This window comes from Cuculus canorus, chromosome 4 (genome assembly GCF_017976375.1).
Source record: "Cuculus canorus isolate bCucCan1 chromosome 4, bCucCan1.pri, whole genome shotgun sequence".
In the NCBI taxonomy this organism is placed as follows: domain Eukaryota; kingdom Metazoa; phylum Chordata; class Aves; order Cuculiformes; family Cuculidae; genus Cuculus; species Cuculus canorus.
In genome coordinates, this window is record NC_071404.1 from 58,417,891 (window position 1) to 58,433,157 (window position 15,267).

Below are 15,267 nucleotides of genomic sequence, written 5' to 3' on the forward strand. Positions count from 1 at the left end.
TGGTGGGACATATTCTCCTATAGTTGTGGAATGGCTGTCTGTCTTGTCCATAGATGCATTTGAGCAGCACCTGTGTGGTCCTATGTGAGCTAGGGGATAGTTGGGTGAAGGATGAGGGTTGTGATCTCTCATGTGTTTTGAACCATGAAAACTGTGTGTTGGGCTGCATGGCCTTTGAAAAAAGAGGGCAGGAAGAAGATGCCTCTCTGCAGCCTGTTGTAAATCTAGCGTGAGCAGGTGTTGTGCATACCAATGGGAAAGGCAAGCCCTTGCTTGGTTCTGCTGCCTGTAGGCAGCATTGGCACGGCTGATGATGCCTGTAAGCCCTGTAGTGACTTTGGAAAGGAAGATCTAGTTTAAACGCTACTACTTAACACCTTTGTTCCGGATTTTAACTTTAGTTATACAGTTACTTTGCTTTTAAATCCCCTTCCAAGACAGTCTTGCAGAGCTGTAAGAATCACCTGGACGATCAGAATCCCTTTGTTACCTTCGTTCAGCAACCAGTTACCATAAATTCTGAATACTGTCTTGTTTAAATGCTATATTCATTTTCTGTTGTTTCATCTTTATAGCTAACTTTTACTGCAACCCATCCACTTGCTTCTGGTCCAAAGCTCTTTGCAGGGAGAGAGAAGCTGAAGGCTTCTAATTTCGGGGCTCCATGAGCAGAGAATGTTGCTACATTGTTACTGAAAGACACAGCTCCCTCACCTTCTGCTTCTTTCCTTAGGCTGGAAAAGGACAGCCTTGAAAAGCAGAACTTCCTATTTAGATTTCTTCCTAAGATTTCTCGGGAGCAAAGGAGAGTTTTCTTTTTTCCCTCTCTCCTTTTTAAAGGAGAAATCAGGCCAGTCAAAAATCTTCCTGTGGATGAATGTACGATGATACTGATGCCTTCTCCAATGCTGGCTTCCTGTCTTCTTTCTCCTCTGCCGTCTATTTATATCCTTCCTGGTCACCTTTCTTGAAGGAGCTGTTGATTAAAGGATGCAAACTGCCTCGGATCCTGCATATCAAGCTGCTCTTTTTTTCCAAGTTGCTCCATATGTGAAGAGCATCCATTTTTGTGCTGCATTGCAGCTTTGCCAAGATACCTGGTCTCTCCAGATCCTTTTTGCTTTTGCCCTCCCATCCTGCAAAATGGACATCTTGTCAAATCCTGTTTGCACAGACTGACAGCTATAGAAGTCCTGGAGAAAAAGCCAGATCCATGCACATACACCCTAACAAACAGAATCAAAATGTCAAGCCAGAAGTGAAATATATTACTGTGCTTCCTTGTCAGATTTTGCTAGTATGACCTGGATAAATTGACAGAGGAACACCTGCAGCAAGTTAACCTATTTTTACTAGCAATTGTTTCACATATTTATATTTGGTTATGAATAGAGGGACTGCTGGGGAGAAACCTTTCAATTATTCCCTGACAGGATGAAATGCCCCCTGTTTTTCATGCCGAAAGACAGTTAGGGCAGTGAAGTCGCTTTCAAACAGCACAGCAATTAATAAAGAAAGAAAAAATAATTTCACAGTCTGGTGTTAAATTAGCAATTCTTCAGAGTGTCTGGAGTTCCTGGCAGAATTAATATGCACTCTGAAGCCTTGGGCAGCCTCAGTGCATATCATTTACACAGCAGCTGAAAGAGCAAAATGCAGAGATGAGGAGAGGTCCTCAACTGCAAGGGAAATACTGGAATTATCTGTCTAGTAATCATTCAGCAGTCTTGTTCACAAATAATCAAGAAACATTTGGGTTTGGATTACATCACTCATTCTTTTAAGACGGAAGTAGCAGAAAGAGTGGCTGGAAAATGATGTTTATGTAACACGAGGGGAAAAAAAATGGGCAGGGAGCAATATACATTTGAGCAGGGAGAAGAAAGTATGCATAAAAGTGCAATAAATTTCCCTTGTATTGAAGGGGAATATTTTATAGCAGCTTTCTGCAACTTGAATACATCTACATAAATAATGTAGTAACACATTTAATTGCAACTATTTATTTTTAAATTTGGCTGGATGACGAGAGAATTTCTGTGTGGAATAATGAACCTTGTGGTTTTACCACTTGCAAAACTTTTTTAAAAAATAAAATGTCAATGGTATTTGGGCTAAGTGCCAGAGCCTCAGAAGTTCCTTGCTACTCTCTATTGCATCTGAAAAGAAACCTACATTCAGAAGTGCATCCATACGGAATAGATGCTGGATATTAGGGAGGCCAAGAGATGAGAGGAAAATATTACCAGTCCCTCCTTGAGTCAGGAAGAGTCAGGAAACTCCGGTTTGATCTTTCAGTGCAAAGCATACCATTTCAAATAAAAGAATACTGGGCTTTTTCCATTTACCATTTCTCTGTCTTTTTTTTTTTTTTTTGGCACCAAGACTGGTTCCTCCAATTCTCCTGCAGTCTCTACATTCCAAGACTGCTGAGAGGACAAGCAGTATCCTCCCATGCCACCCTCATCTGCTTGGTGTCAGAGGACAAATGTCACAATGCTTAATAAGTCTTTGAAAATAAGGTGTGGAAGAGGAGCTGTGGAACAGCAACTGTTGGTGGGGGGGTTTGTGGATGAGGCATAAGATGAGCAGGTTGTGGTCTTCTCTTGCATGGTGTAGGTACACTAAACCCAGCTGTTCCCCTGTCTCCCCTCTTGTTGTCTTCTGGTCTTCCCTTGAACAAATCAACCATGAATGGTTTCTGTAAAGCAGAATTGTTGGTCTTTTTTTTGCAAACTACCTGAGAAAGACTGCTCAAGTTGATGTGATGCAAGGGTGGAGAGATTCAGCAGAAATTACAAGTAAAGATAGTGCTGGGTTTCTGGGGCAGATTGGGTCATGTAGGCAATGCTTATTTCTTTCAATGTAGCTGGAGAGCCGGCTAAGCCAGACATGAGCAACAGTGTCCCCTTATAATAATTTCAGAATTAAATCTCCATAAATCAAGCTTTGGCAGCTTAAAACCTTAAACAAAAAGCCTATGTGAATGAACAGCATCGCTGCTGCAAAGTGTGCTTCAGGCTACTGCTTCATGACATGGGGAAATAGATTTAGTGGGAAAGAGGTTGTGGTGAGGCTTTGTGTGGCAAAAGGGAAGACAATGTTTGCTTACTTTGCTTTTTGCTTCACAACTGAGTTTCTAGAGCAGTTGCGTAGGTCAAACAGCTGTTTTTGATAAGAATAAAGTCTATGAGAAGAGGCAGCGGACAGGGATGCTAGCAGGACATCTACCCAAGAGTAGGATGCTTTTGTCTCAGAAGAATATTGTTTATAGTCTTGACAAGAAAAGTGTCTTCCTGGAATGTAATTTTTTTTTCCTCTGGATTCTGTCTAGTCTGCGAGTCACAGCAGTTCTAGCTAGTTAAGGGCAATGACAGTCCAACTCCGGCATCAAAAGCTGTGGGGCCACCCACCTAAATAATATTGAGATTTGGCTCCAAAATCAGGAGGTTTAAAATGTCAGATTGTGTTGATTTATCTTCAGTTTGAGCATGTTCATTCATATGCAACTAGTTTTTCCTCCAAAAAAGAGAGAGATACTGAAATAAATCCTCTTGTTATTGCAGGGCTGCAGGTTTGGAGCTCAAAGAAAGCTCCCAGTATAATCAGGCCAACATGGGAAGAGCCAGCAATGCCTCAAGTTTCTCTTTCTTGAGCTAGTTCCTAAGGAGAAGCTGTTTGCTGGAGTTACTTGGAAGGGCAGGTGAACTGTGAAGCGTTGCAGTGTTCACCTGACCCAAAGGAATAGTTTAGTCAATTTAACAAATAACATCAATATTTTTATGTCTGGATAATTAAACTGAATTCATGAAGCTTTGTACCTGCATGTGACAGGATAGCTGCTCGATGTTTCTTCAATTTGTGTGTGAAGCTTGCTCAGCTTTCCTTGTTAAATTTCTCAGGGTGTTAATACTTGCCATGTCATCCTTGCATGTTGCCTCTGACCAAAGCCAAAGCATCTCACGCTATGCATATTAGGGCAGAATTTAGTTTAGTGAGACCTGTACCTCTAACTCCAACCAGAGTGCTCCAATGCAAAACCCCACAAGCTTCTGCAGGAGAAGGCTTGACTAAAGGGAGATGGTCCCCCAAGAGATACATCCACCTTTCTTTCTGTGCACCTCTAACCCACCTGTCTGCTGCAGAATTGGCTAGCTTCATCTGTATCTTAAATTTGCAAAAAAAACTACCAAAAAAACCACTTCCCTAGAGACACTTCTATGTGCATAAATGCATTTAACACGCTTAGTCTGGGCAAGTCTGGATAAATCCTTCCTGTCTTTTATTGGTCAGAAGGACTGTAAAAGATCCATCTCTGTCACCCTCTGATGGAATTTGAATAGATGTGTCTGGAGTGACATATGTTCAGCCATAAATTACAGAGGAACAATTTTAAAATAAATTGTCTGCAGCCAGTCCTACCAATTTCACCTCCTGAGACAGATGATCATAAAGCTAGAAGCAAACAAGCCCTTAAACGTTTGAGGCAGGGTTTGAAAGGGTCCTTTTGGACCAAAATAGTCAACAAAGGAAAGACTGGTTATTTTACCACCTAGAAATCCTGTCCATGCAAATGAAGTTGCGTGAGGTAGAGCCAACCAGAAGGAAGTATTTTAAGCACTTTCACATCTCTTTACTGTCTGTGTATTTGCAGTCTATTAGTACAGGCTAAAACCTTGAAATGTTGGTAGAGTAAACACACATGACATAAATAATCAAAATAAAGCCTCCCAAACGTCATATTTCTTAACCACAATGGATTGCAATTGTCCAAACCACAGCATAATTAGAGAATCTTTCTTTGTCTGCTGGCTGGGCTCCAGATCCCTATGGTAGACTGAACCAGAAGACTAAAACCCTTTTATTGTAGTCTCGTGCCAGCTAACACGTGGCTTTGAAGAACTCTGTTTTCCAGGATATTTTACCTACCAGACTTTGCATTACCATCTGTAATATGTGTACACAGATGGACGTGAGGGGCGGCTGCATCATTTTCAAGTTTGATCCTGTCCCCCTGTTGCCATTAGGGATAATGCTTGTTATTGCTATTCAGCCAATGCCACTAGTGAGCTCAAGGGAGTTCTGCAGCTTATCCATCAATCCTTCCCTCGCTTAGCATGCAATGCAGCTTGAATGTTTAAGTTACAGTTCGTGTAACAAAGGGTAACCTGATGTGTGTGTCTTTGTGCACAGAACCCCCCCAAACAGACTCTTTTGTCTCTTGGATTGCGTGCTGAGCTAGGCACCTGAGGTTATGTTTATGAGCATGCAGAAACAAATGTCTCTCTGCTGCCTTCTGTATCTTAAATAGTATTTTTCCCTTAGGTGCTGCATTGTAAATCATTGCTTCCTCTGTTTAAGGGAGTTTTTCTTCATTAAAAAAAAAAAAAAAGAAAGTAATTTAAGCATAATTTAGGCGCTTTTAGGTCCCACACTTCAGAGAGCAAAGAAAAAACATACAGATTTTCATAGACGGAGATATACGGATAGGTATTTTATAGCTATGGTAGGCAGAGGCTGTACAAGCAAGATGTGGTCTGCTTTTTTTTTATTGCAAACCAGGTAGTGGGAACTTGGGGAGACCAACTTCGATCTGTCCCTTGTAACCGCAGAGTGGGGAGGACCACAGGTGCCACCTTGGGTGAAAGCTGAAGGAGCCCTTGTACACGCTTGTAAGAACATGCAGCAACTGGTCACAGCCATTCTGACTTTGCTAGGAAATGACACTTCATCTCAAGCAGTGCTTTCTCTAGAAGTGTACCAGTTTCTCTCCCAGGTTTTTGGGTTTTTTTGGCCAGGTAAGTTTGGAAAAAAAAACCCACCACATGAAAGCATGCACTGCTAGCCCTGCTGTCAACTCAGCTGGTGGGAGCATGCTTACACTGTGGTGAGTTCTTTTGAAAAATCTGTATTGACTAAGAACGTTTGTTTTCCATAGTTGCTTTCCTTCTGCGAAATCAAACCCAAATGATAGTATGGCTTTGCCTATATGCCAGGATAAATCTGCTTTCTTGATCCTCTATCACGGTGCTGAGAGTTTTGGCTTGGCTCAGGTTTTGCCTCATTGATTGCTTCAAAATCTTCTTTAGAGAAAAGTTGGGATATGCAGAAATATAGCTCTTAAAGATCTTAATGTAATGATGAACATTTCAAATGCATTGTGTTCAGTGTATTTTATGGCTTGCAAATGTGGCTGACTTGAATTTGATGAATTTTTCAGAGTGATGCCATCTGATGAAGTTTTATACTGTTTAGAAGAAACACATTAATGTCATTAGTGGCAGTTAATTCCTAGTTTTCCAGCAACTACAGCCATGTCATAAATTGTGATGTGACAATTTAGTGAGTCACGTGGCAGAAAAAGTGATATTTCAGCAGGAGGAACTGAAAGTACTAATTTATTTATATTCTAGTTTTCAAGGTCGTCTTGGTATTCAGCGTTAGAGCTGACTTCAATGCAGAGCAGAGGTAATTCAGCCTGTGTTGGTGTGGGATTGGACAAAACAGCATCAAAAGACACAATGTTTTCTTAGAACAACAACAATAAAAAAGCTTAAAAGAGTATTTCCCACTTGAGATGGCTGAATAAGCTTATATACAAGGTATGGGCAGAGTCTTTTGAGGTGTAAAGGCCTTAGATACCCTACTTATCTAGAGAGCTCTGGAAACCCGTTTAAAATGATCTTTAGCAGGTTTTGGGCTGCAGCATTAGATGCTGGAGTTGCCAAAGGATGCTAGTACATCCACTGGATTCAAGCAAACCAGCAGCTTTGAATTACAGTGTTTTATTAGTGGGGTTTTATTTAATTCCCTTCAAATCCCCAAGGCGTGCTGCAGGAAGCAACATAGCACTGTTGCAGATAGAGGGACCAACCCTAAAGGAGATATAATCAGGGCATTTTACACATTTTTCTATAGCTTTATAGCTTTGGCAGCAATTTTGGTGATGGCCTGCAGTTCAAGGAGAGCTGTTAAGGGAGGGCAGGATTACCTTTGGGAGCCTTCTTGTAAATTCTACACGAGGATGCCTGGTGGTAGGTTGCTGTAGTTCTTGAAACACTTTCTGGAAAAGCATGGGGATTATCTGTTTATATTGGTTGGGGTACATGAAGACAGTCTGCTGTGTCTTTCGTTTTGTTTTGTTTTGTTTTTTTCTTATAAGTAGACGTGCACATCAGGAGCACAAGCTGAGGCTTGGAGCCACTCAGGAGATTTAATTGATTCCACGTCGTAAAGTCTGCGTCTCGCTAAACCCTTCTTTAGGTTTTGGATGCATTTAAAAGGCATCTCCCTCTTCTTGGTGCAAATGCTTTGAGGCATGGGCAGCTCTGGAGACTAGAATGAGAGTTGGTTGGTTTGTATCTTGTTTTTGCTCAAATCTTTCAATTCTCAAGGCATGTTTCCTATGCTGGAGTGATATGATAATGAAGGCAGAGCTGCTCTCCTGTCTGCTGAACACAAACACACACCATGTCCTGCTTGTGTTTGAGCTGAGAGCTGCCTTGGTGTGGATTATAGGTCTGTCCACAAGGCAGAGTTTTACACTGGTTGCTTCTAAAAGCTGTTGTAAGTTGAGTTGTGTGTCCCTCCCCAAAGAAATTTGCAGTCTGACAAGGCAAATAAAACTAAAGGATGGGTAGGAGAAGCAAAGGAAGTTTGCAGTTTGGGGAGGAAACTTCTGTTTCAGCCTGTGTTCTGTCTAGACTAGGCATCCTTATCCTCATTAATTTTTGATATATTTTGTCCGTTAGCTTTATTTATGGATTAGTGGCACTGCCTTATGGGTTATACTTGTGGTCTCTGATTACTGTGGAGACTAATTTTGTGCTCTGTAAGGCAGACAGTATAATTCCTGTTTGAGCTTTATTTTCTGTGGTACATGAAAGGTTGCTTTGGTGATCCTAAGCACTTAAGTACTGTGAGCTTATCCTCCTAGCATCATAAGAGTGTGAAGGGAGTAATAGGTTGGACCTTTTTCATACCTCATGGGGTCTCAAGGCTTATAGAGTTGGTTCCTAACTTATCTCTCCCCAGGGATGTCCTGGGTTTGTCTGGGATAGAGTTAATTTTCACAAGAAGCTGGGAGGGGACACAGCTGGGGCAGCTGACCCAAAGTGGCCAAAGGGATATTCAGTACCGTGATGTCGTGCTCAGTACTTAAGGGTGGTAATTGTCCAGGGAAGTAGGGTTGGCACCATCACTTTCTGGGCAGTGAGCACTTTGCACCGCGTATCATTAGCTTTGTATATTGTTTTATTGTTTGTTTTTTTCCGCTCTTGTGCTCTACTGTTAAACTTCTTTTTATCCCAACCCATGAGTTTAACCTTCTTTGTTTCTGATTCTCCTTTCCATCCCACCTGGAGGACAGGAAGCTGGAAGAGAAGTTGTGGAGGAGTGAGCATGTGACCATGTGGTTCTTTGTTGTCAGCTGGAATTAAATAATATTAATTGGGTGTTTTTACCAACACGGTAACATTTGTGCCTGTGGATAATGAGAGCCTCGGCTGTGATCCTTGCTTATAGCACTTGTTGCTTGGGATTGGTGTGCATCAAAGGTGTGGGCCAGCCAAAGAGGAGAGGAGCCCTGCCTGCTGGATGCAGCCTTTGTTTGAAGTTCAGGAATGGTTACAGGGATGCAGCTGCGATACCTTTGATGTTAAGGCTTGAAGAAAATAATCTGTCAAGTAGCCCCAGCTGTTTGATGTTAGTAGCTTATTCTGCTGCCTTTTCCTGTTGCATGCCCCCCCACCCTATACTCCCTGTCTCTAGTACTGATAAAGGCACATGAAGTCCAGCACAGCATTCAAATTTTTCATTGTAAGAGGACCAGTGATTTCTCCTCCATCCACCGACATTTGAAAAGCCAGTTTCTGTCATCATGGCTCTTACGGGCTTCTGCCTGCAAGGTACAAAGTTAGTTTCTAATCCAGTCGCTGCTGGTTTAAGGGATCAGCTCACACTATTGCTGTCCCAAGAGGCTCTTGCTGCCATCTTTTCATTGCAGCCATCTCTCTCTGGCCCGCCCTGAAGTGTGCAAGCAAGAGGCTGCAGACATTAGTGCTTCATGCCTACAACATTTTGTAGTTACTACTAAAAATAGAGTGATATTAATTTGCTAATAATGGCTGTGTTACTAACAGAAACATATCCCACTTACACCTAACACCATTAGGTTGTTTATGGCATATCTGCTGTATCTAAAAATACTGCCTTTTTTTTTTTTTAAGCAACCAATTTAATTTGAAGACTATTTTTACACATCTGTGGCTGCTAATCAGTTGAGGAGTTATCAGTTTTAGTATTAGGAAGAAAAGAAGCAGATCTCATCAACAGCTTAAAATTTTATTTCTTTTCAGCTGGATTGCAGCAGATTATGGGGAGTCTATGGCTGATCTTGTTTCTCCTCTTTTCCCCACCTTGTTGAAAAGAGATAGTATCATTATGTGTGTAACTGTATTGTGTTAATTCTGTGTATCCTTTCAAGAGCTGTTGAATTAGAAATATTGAGATAAAAATATAAGAAGACTAAAATAAGATTTAATTGGAAATTAACCCCCAGACACACATTTAATTTTAAATAAAGTCATGTATACTTCATGAAGAGAGTGTAAGGTTGACTGTCAGAAAAGGAGTGGTAAGATAAAGACCAAAACCCAATGGGACATGCAAAGTAGGCTTTTTTTTGTGGCCCTGTTCTGCTCTGAATACAGTTTCCAAAATGTCTTGAGATATTTCCACCAGCAGCAGAAAAGTAACATGGTACCAGCCCCAATTTTTGGCTGTTGAGCTCAGCCAAGAGTTGCTTGTCCAGCTGCAGTGATACAGTGTGGAGGCATAAGATGTTATTGGGTCAGTTTCCATCTAACAGCATCCATTTCATCACAGCATCCCTGCTAATTAGAGGATTGCTGCATGTATCACTTCTGCGGCCTTCCTCTCCTTTTTGTCATATACAAACCAAACGTAGGAAAGAGTATAGGGAAAAGAATTATAATAGATGCTAGTTATATCGGAAACACCGATGCAGCTGCAACTGCTGCTGCTTCTGAGTGTGATAGTGTAAGTGTGGTTTCCATCAGCAGTGGTCCCCAAGCCACTGGTCACAAGAGGCTGGAAGGCTGTGCTGGGGGAACCCTGCAAATCCCCTTCTATCCTCCCCAAAGCATCTGCTACAGAAGTGTGGACTTGGCATGCCATGGACTTTGTCCTCTCTTTTTGCATATCCTGTCTGTGAATTCTTACTTTCTAACAGACACATGAGTATTTCCCTTATGTACAGTGGCACATTGCTCTGCTGACTGTTTGTTATGAGGACTTATCTTGAAATCTTCATTATAATTTAGTCCTCTTGATTGTTCCTCCTTATACCTTTTGAATAGAGAAATAACTTGCCTGACTTATTAGAGCCTGCAGATTGTACGAAAGTTGGTCGAGTTCAGTTTTATTTCACATCCCTCATTAAAACATGGGTTATTGGTGTTGTACATCTGTTGGGTCTGTACTTATTCATGAAAACCAAACATGCCTTTTGAGCTGAGCTACGTATCATATCATCATTAACAAGCTGCACCTTGTTGAAAATCTGTCAAGGAAAACTGACTTATTTTGCATTTGCTGCTTTGCACAAAATAGAGGCACAATAAACTCTTGTGCCATAATTTATTTTCTGTCTGTCTTGATGGGACATAATGAGATAAAATCAAGTACTTTTTTGAAGGCTAATTACATATAATGCATAGTAGGCGTGGGCTGCCCTCATTACAGGTTGCTCATTTTTTTTGTGCTTTCATTTCCCCATCTCTATTGTCTGTGTGTACAAGTAAGTTTGATATAACTTTGAAATAGAAATTGTAGGCTAGAGAGGAGCCAGTTTGTGGTCTCCTCTCCCACAAGATTCTCTAGAGATAGTGTAACAAGTCTTTGCTGTAGGTAGGGCAGCATTTGGAGGTGGCTATGAAGTAAATAAAATAACTTAACTCTTTGCTAGAAACTGAGTGTTCCGTAAAGCATGAGGGTGATTCACAGTGAGTCTGCTAACAGCCATCAAGAATAAATTCAGCCCTAATTCTGTTCACCAGTCCTGGTGTATTAATACAAAGCAGTTGAACTGTGGTCTGCAGAGGTCACAGCCTAGAAATGGAACACTAGTTGGATGATGAGCGATTTTTGGAAATAAGGTTTTTAAACCTCTAAATCCCTCCAGTCCTACTAGCTGTTTTCTATCTGTCTTGTGGAAAGAAAGGGAGGTGGGGGGAAGATGTGGGAGAGTGCCCAGTTTGAGAAGGTCAGGAGGGATGTTTGGGATGAGCATTACCTAGAGTAGGCTGGAGAGGCTGCAGATGCATGATGGAGACCTGGCAGCTTGTGGTTGGCTTGGGAACTTCTTCAGGGTTGCATGTCACTTGCTGTGAGAGCTTCATGGTCCAGGCAGGGCTACAGGTGGGGCCAGGGGAGGTTTATTTCAATGCTTTTGGATCATACCCTTTTTTGTTACACGAGTGATCTTCATCAGCAAAGATTTACTGATTGGTTCTAGGAGTTAGGAGTTGATGTGCCAGTGTCACACCTTTGGAGAAGAAGCTAGTGATGTAAAAGGGAAGATGTTGAGACAGTTTCTCTACTACTAAAGCCAACTTTAGATGTGGTTGGTCCATCAGAGGAAAAGGAATCACTAGTAAAAACCTAACCCATACTTTACCTATGGTGAAGATGAAGTCTGTCATTGCTGAATTTAAGCACGTGACCTTCATACTGTGATTGTCTAGAACATTGCTGGTGGGATAATATTAATACTTTTCCTGTGAGCTTATTTTCTTTGCAAGCTAATTGCAACTGGGGAAGTTTAAATGCAGGTGGAAAGCCTCTGTGATTTCTAGATAATTTCTGTAAGTCTGACAGCAGACCTGTGCATCATTGATATCATACTGGGCAGAATTATTTCAGAGCATCTCTGAAGGAAAGAAGTAGGAGCACTTTGGAGCTGCTTTAACATGTTTCTGCATCTCTGCTTTTTGAGACAAACAAAAAATCAAGTTTTCCTCCTTTTGCTAACAGTGGGCTTGTAATTCTACATAGAACAGTAAGATTACAGGGTCATCTGTTTTTTACCTAAAGCTGTGGTGGATACATGCAAACCTGTGCCTGTCACTGCTTCTCGCTGAGTTGTGTGCATGGAAGTGAAGTGCTGAGTGCTTTGTTTAGGTGAAAGAGCTCTTGTGTCAGGAGACTGGAAACAAGATATTACTGTAGTCACGTCAAATTATTTTAAAAACAAAAGAAAAAAATAATCTTAAGTTACTTTTAGCCATATTTAGCTATATTATATTCATGAGAACAAAAATAGCTCTTGTATCAAGTCTTGGTGCCTCATCATGCACATACATTGGAGGTGGAAGGAATATTTTGTATGGCAAGCATGCTATACCCACAACAGTCTGTCTTATATGAAGCACTTTAAAATTCATCTCAGGCTTGCAAGGAAAAGGACCCTAGGGAAATAGCCTTATCACAGTGTCTTAAAGCTGCCAATCTTGAGATCCTCTCCACCACCATGTTGCTATTTGTTTGCTGAGACACCGATTTCTGGGTATAGAACATCTTAACTGAAATCCTTGAGATGCATTTTACCGTTTTTTTTAAGATGGGATGAAAAAAAGACCCCAAACACAGCAATGCTTTCTAAAGCAGAGCCCAAAAGATGTTACCTTTATTGTATTCAACAAGGAAAATAATTGCCCAGTGAAGTCAGATGCTAGGTTGGGAAAAATATCCACATCCTTCTCATTCTCTTTTCATGCAGATATTTAAGTATGCACTGTCTGTTAGTGGCATAGACTGCTTTAAAATATGCAAACCAAATAGCTCATGATTGCTTGTCTGTTTTCTAGTTGAAGATGTTTGGTTTTGTTGGTTTTTTTTTAAAAAAGGACATGTGAAGAGGCTACTTTTATGATGGGAGAGCTTAGCCTGTGGTTCTTCTTTTCACAGTATGCAGACCTGGGTTCTTCAAAGCTTCACCCCACAGTCCATCCTGCAGCAAATGTCCCCCTCACAGCTACACGCTTGATGAAGCATCCACATCTTGCCTGTGTGAAGAGCACTATTTTAGGAAGGAATCAGACCCACCTACAATGGCTTGTACAAGTAAGCATATGCTTGTAGGGTTGTTTTTAATCCTTTCAAGCTGTTCCTTTACTGTGACTAGACTTTATGATCCTAATTGATGTGCTTTTATAGGCTCTGGGCTGGAGTCTGAACTAATCCTGACACAATTGTAAAGTCAATGACTTTGTCCACCATACTGCAGTTACACAAGAACAGACTTTTCAAAGCCTTTTGCTTCAAAAGCTGGCATTAAACCCAGGAAGAGGTTTTGTAACAAACATGTGCTTCATCTCTCACTGTCCAGTCATGAGTGGACTCAACCAGCAGCGTTGTGTTCAGACATCCACATTGGTGTATACATGGGGCACACATGAAGATGAAACGAGTAGTGCTTGTCAGTGGTAGACATGGGTAGAATCTACATGGTCCTGGTTAGTATTATCTCTTACCTTATTTTTGATACATAGACAGGGAGAGAGCCCTACCTTTCTGTGCTATCTGGAGATGGTCATTCTTCTGGGTAGCCTCAAAAATCTGCAATGGAAACTACTTCTCCAAGCTTGCAGCAAAAATGTAGAGCTTATCCCCTTAGTGTAGCAGGGGTGGGGAAGGGAGGGGGAGCATAACAAGCAAACTGCGGTACTGGGAGTCGGAGGTGGAGTCTGTGAAATCAGAATCATTATTTTTTGCCCTTTTCCTGCCATCTTTGAGCTATCTTGGCAGTCGTACCTTGAAAGTTTTTGTTCAGTTTGTGTTGCAGATACTGAGGACCACAATTTGCAAGCCCCCAGCCAGCCCTGCCAAGCAGTGCACAGCCCACAGGTCTTTGCTGAGCTGGGTCTGTCATACTCTGAATCTGATTTTTGTGTTGCAAAAGTGGTTAAAAAGGACTGAAGACGAGCCAAACTACTGTAGCAGAAGTGGGTAGAGCTTCCAGTAAACATAAGCAACAGAGGAAAAAGTAGATTTATGAATCTATGAAAACACAGAGCCACTGGGCAGTGGTACAGAAGTGACTTCCATATTGTTGTCTTGCATCTTCTGAACATGGTAGTGGCTTTTTGTGCGCTTATCCCAGGCACAGATGTCCTTCCTAGCTTGCCAAGTTTGCACTTCAAAAAGAGAGAAAAATTCTGTACCTGTTGGAGAGGTGCTCTTGCAAAGGAAATTGCCCTCAGCGGGTCTCTCCTTGCCTGCAGAAGACACTTGGAGCAGAACTGGGGCCCTTGAACTCTCTGTGTACTTTTCACCAGCAGAAGGAACATGAAGCATATGGCTGTTGGAAGGTGTGCTTCAGGGAAGAAGACAGCCTTAGGCAGTGTGGCAGTAGCTGTGCTGTAGGATAAAAGTGATCTGTGGGGGTGAGTCATGCAAGCACTTCTCAGTTAATTAGATATGTATGTGCCTTTTGGAGTGGTATCTAGAGTGTGTTACAGCATGAAAAACTTCAATACCAGGGCTCCTTGATGTCAATTTTACCCCTTGGTCTCACGTTAAAAATGAGTAAATGAGAGATGATGAGGTCCAGCATGATATTGGGAAGTGGGAAGGGAGAGGACTACTCTGAGCTCTGGAAATGCACATAAAATTGGCTTTTCTGTGCAGGCGTAGCTAAAGCCAGGGGCTGATATAGAGTTATGCCAGACTGTTGGTGTCCACAGTGCCTCCTGCCTACCGTTGGTGGTGTTGCTCTCTGTCCCTTCTGAGAACAGAGGGGTAAACGTTTATTCTGTGCTGGTGGTGAATTAGTGCAGGGAAAGAGCTGCCATCCCCAAGGCAGAGGTGCCAACCCCAAGGTTTATGTATGCCTATGACCTGAGCATAGCACAGAATTTTTAGGAAGACACTAGCAAGCTTGATGACCAGCTCATGTTAAAAAGAAATTAGATTTGAGTGCTTGTTCCCCCAGGTTTCTGGTGCAGTTTGAATCCTGTACATAAATGCTGCAATTTCTGATTCTGCAAATACCATTGAATTTTCTTTTTATGTTTGTTTAGGGGTTTTATGCTTATTTGCTTTTTAAATATATATATTAAAGTTTGTTTGGAGGTTCTGAAAGTTTAAAGTGCAGGTTCATAGTACCTGAAGCTGTATTAGGATATGGCTTGGCAGGGTACCTAGTGCTTCTGGGGCAGATGAGAGGTTTAATGCTGATTGAGGCAC

At 41.6% G+C, this 15,267-nt stretch overlaps 1 protein-coding gene across 11 annotated transcripts in view; it reads left to right on the forward strand.

Annotated features, from left to right (window-relative positions):
- Positions 1–15,267, forward strand: part of EPHA5 (EPH receptor A5) — a 194,566-nt gene that overhangs the window by 94,248 nt on the left and 85,051 nt on the right. For 10 of the 11 annotated variants that reach the window (XM_054064901.1, XM_054064902.1, XM_054064905.1 and 7 more), the window contains one exon: positions 12,988–13,143. The exons of the other annotated variant lie outside the window; for it this stretch is intronic. In XM_054064901.1, coding sequence (XP_053920876.1) covers positions 12,988–13,143 — 156 coding nt within the window. The remainder of the gene's footprint in view (positions 1–12,987; positions 13,144–15,267) is intronic. 11 annotated transcript variants of the gene reach the window in all.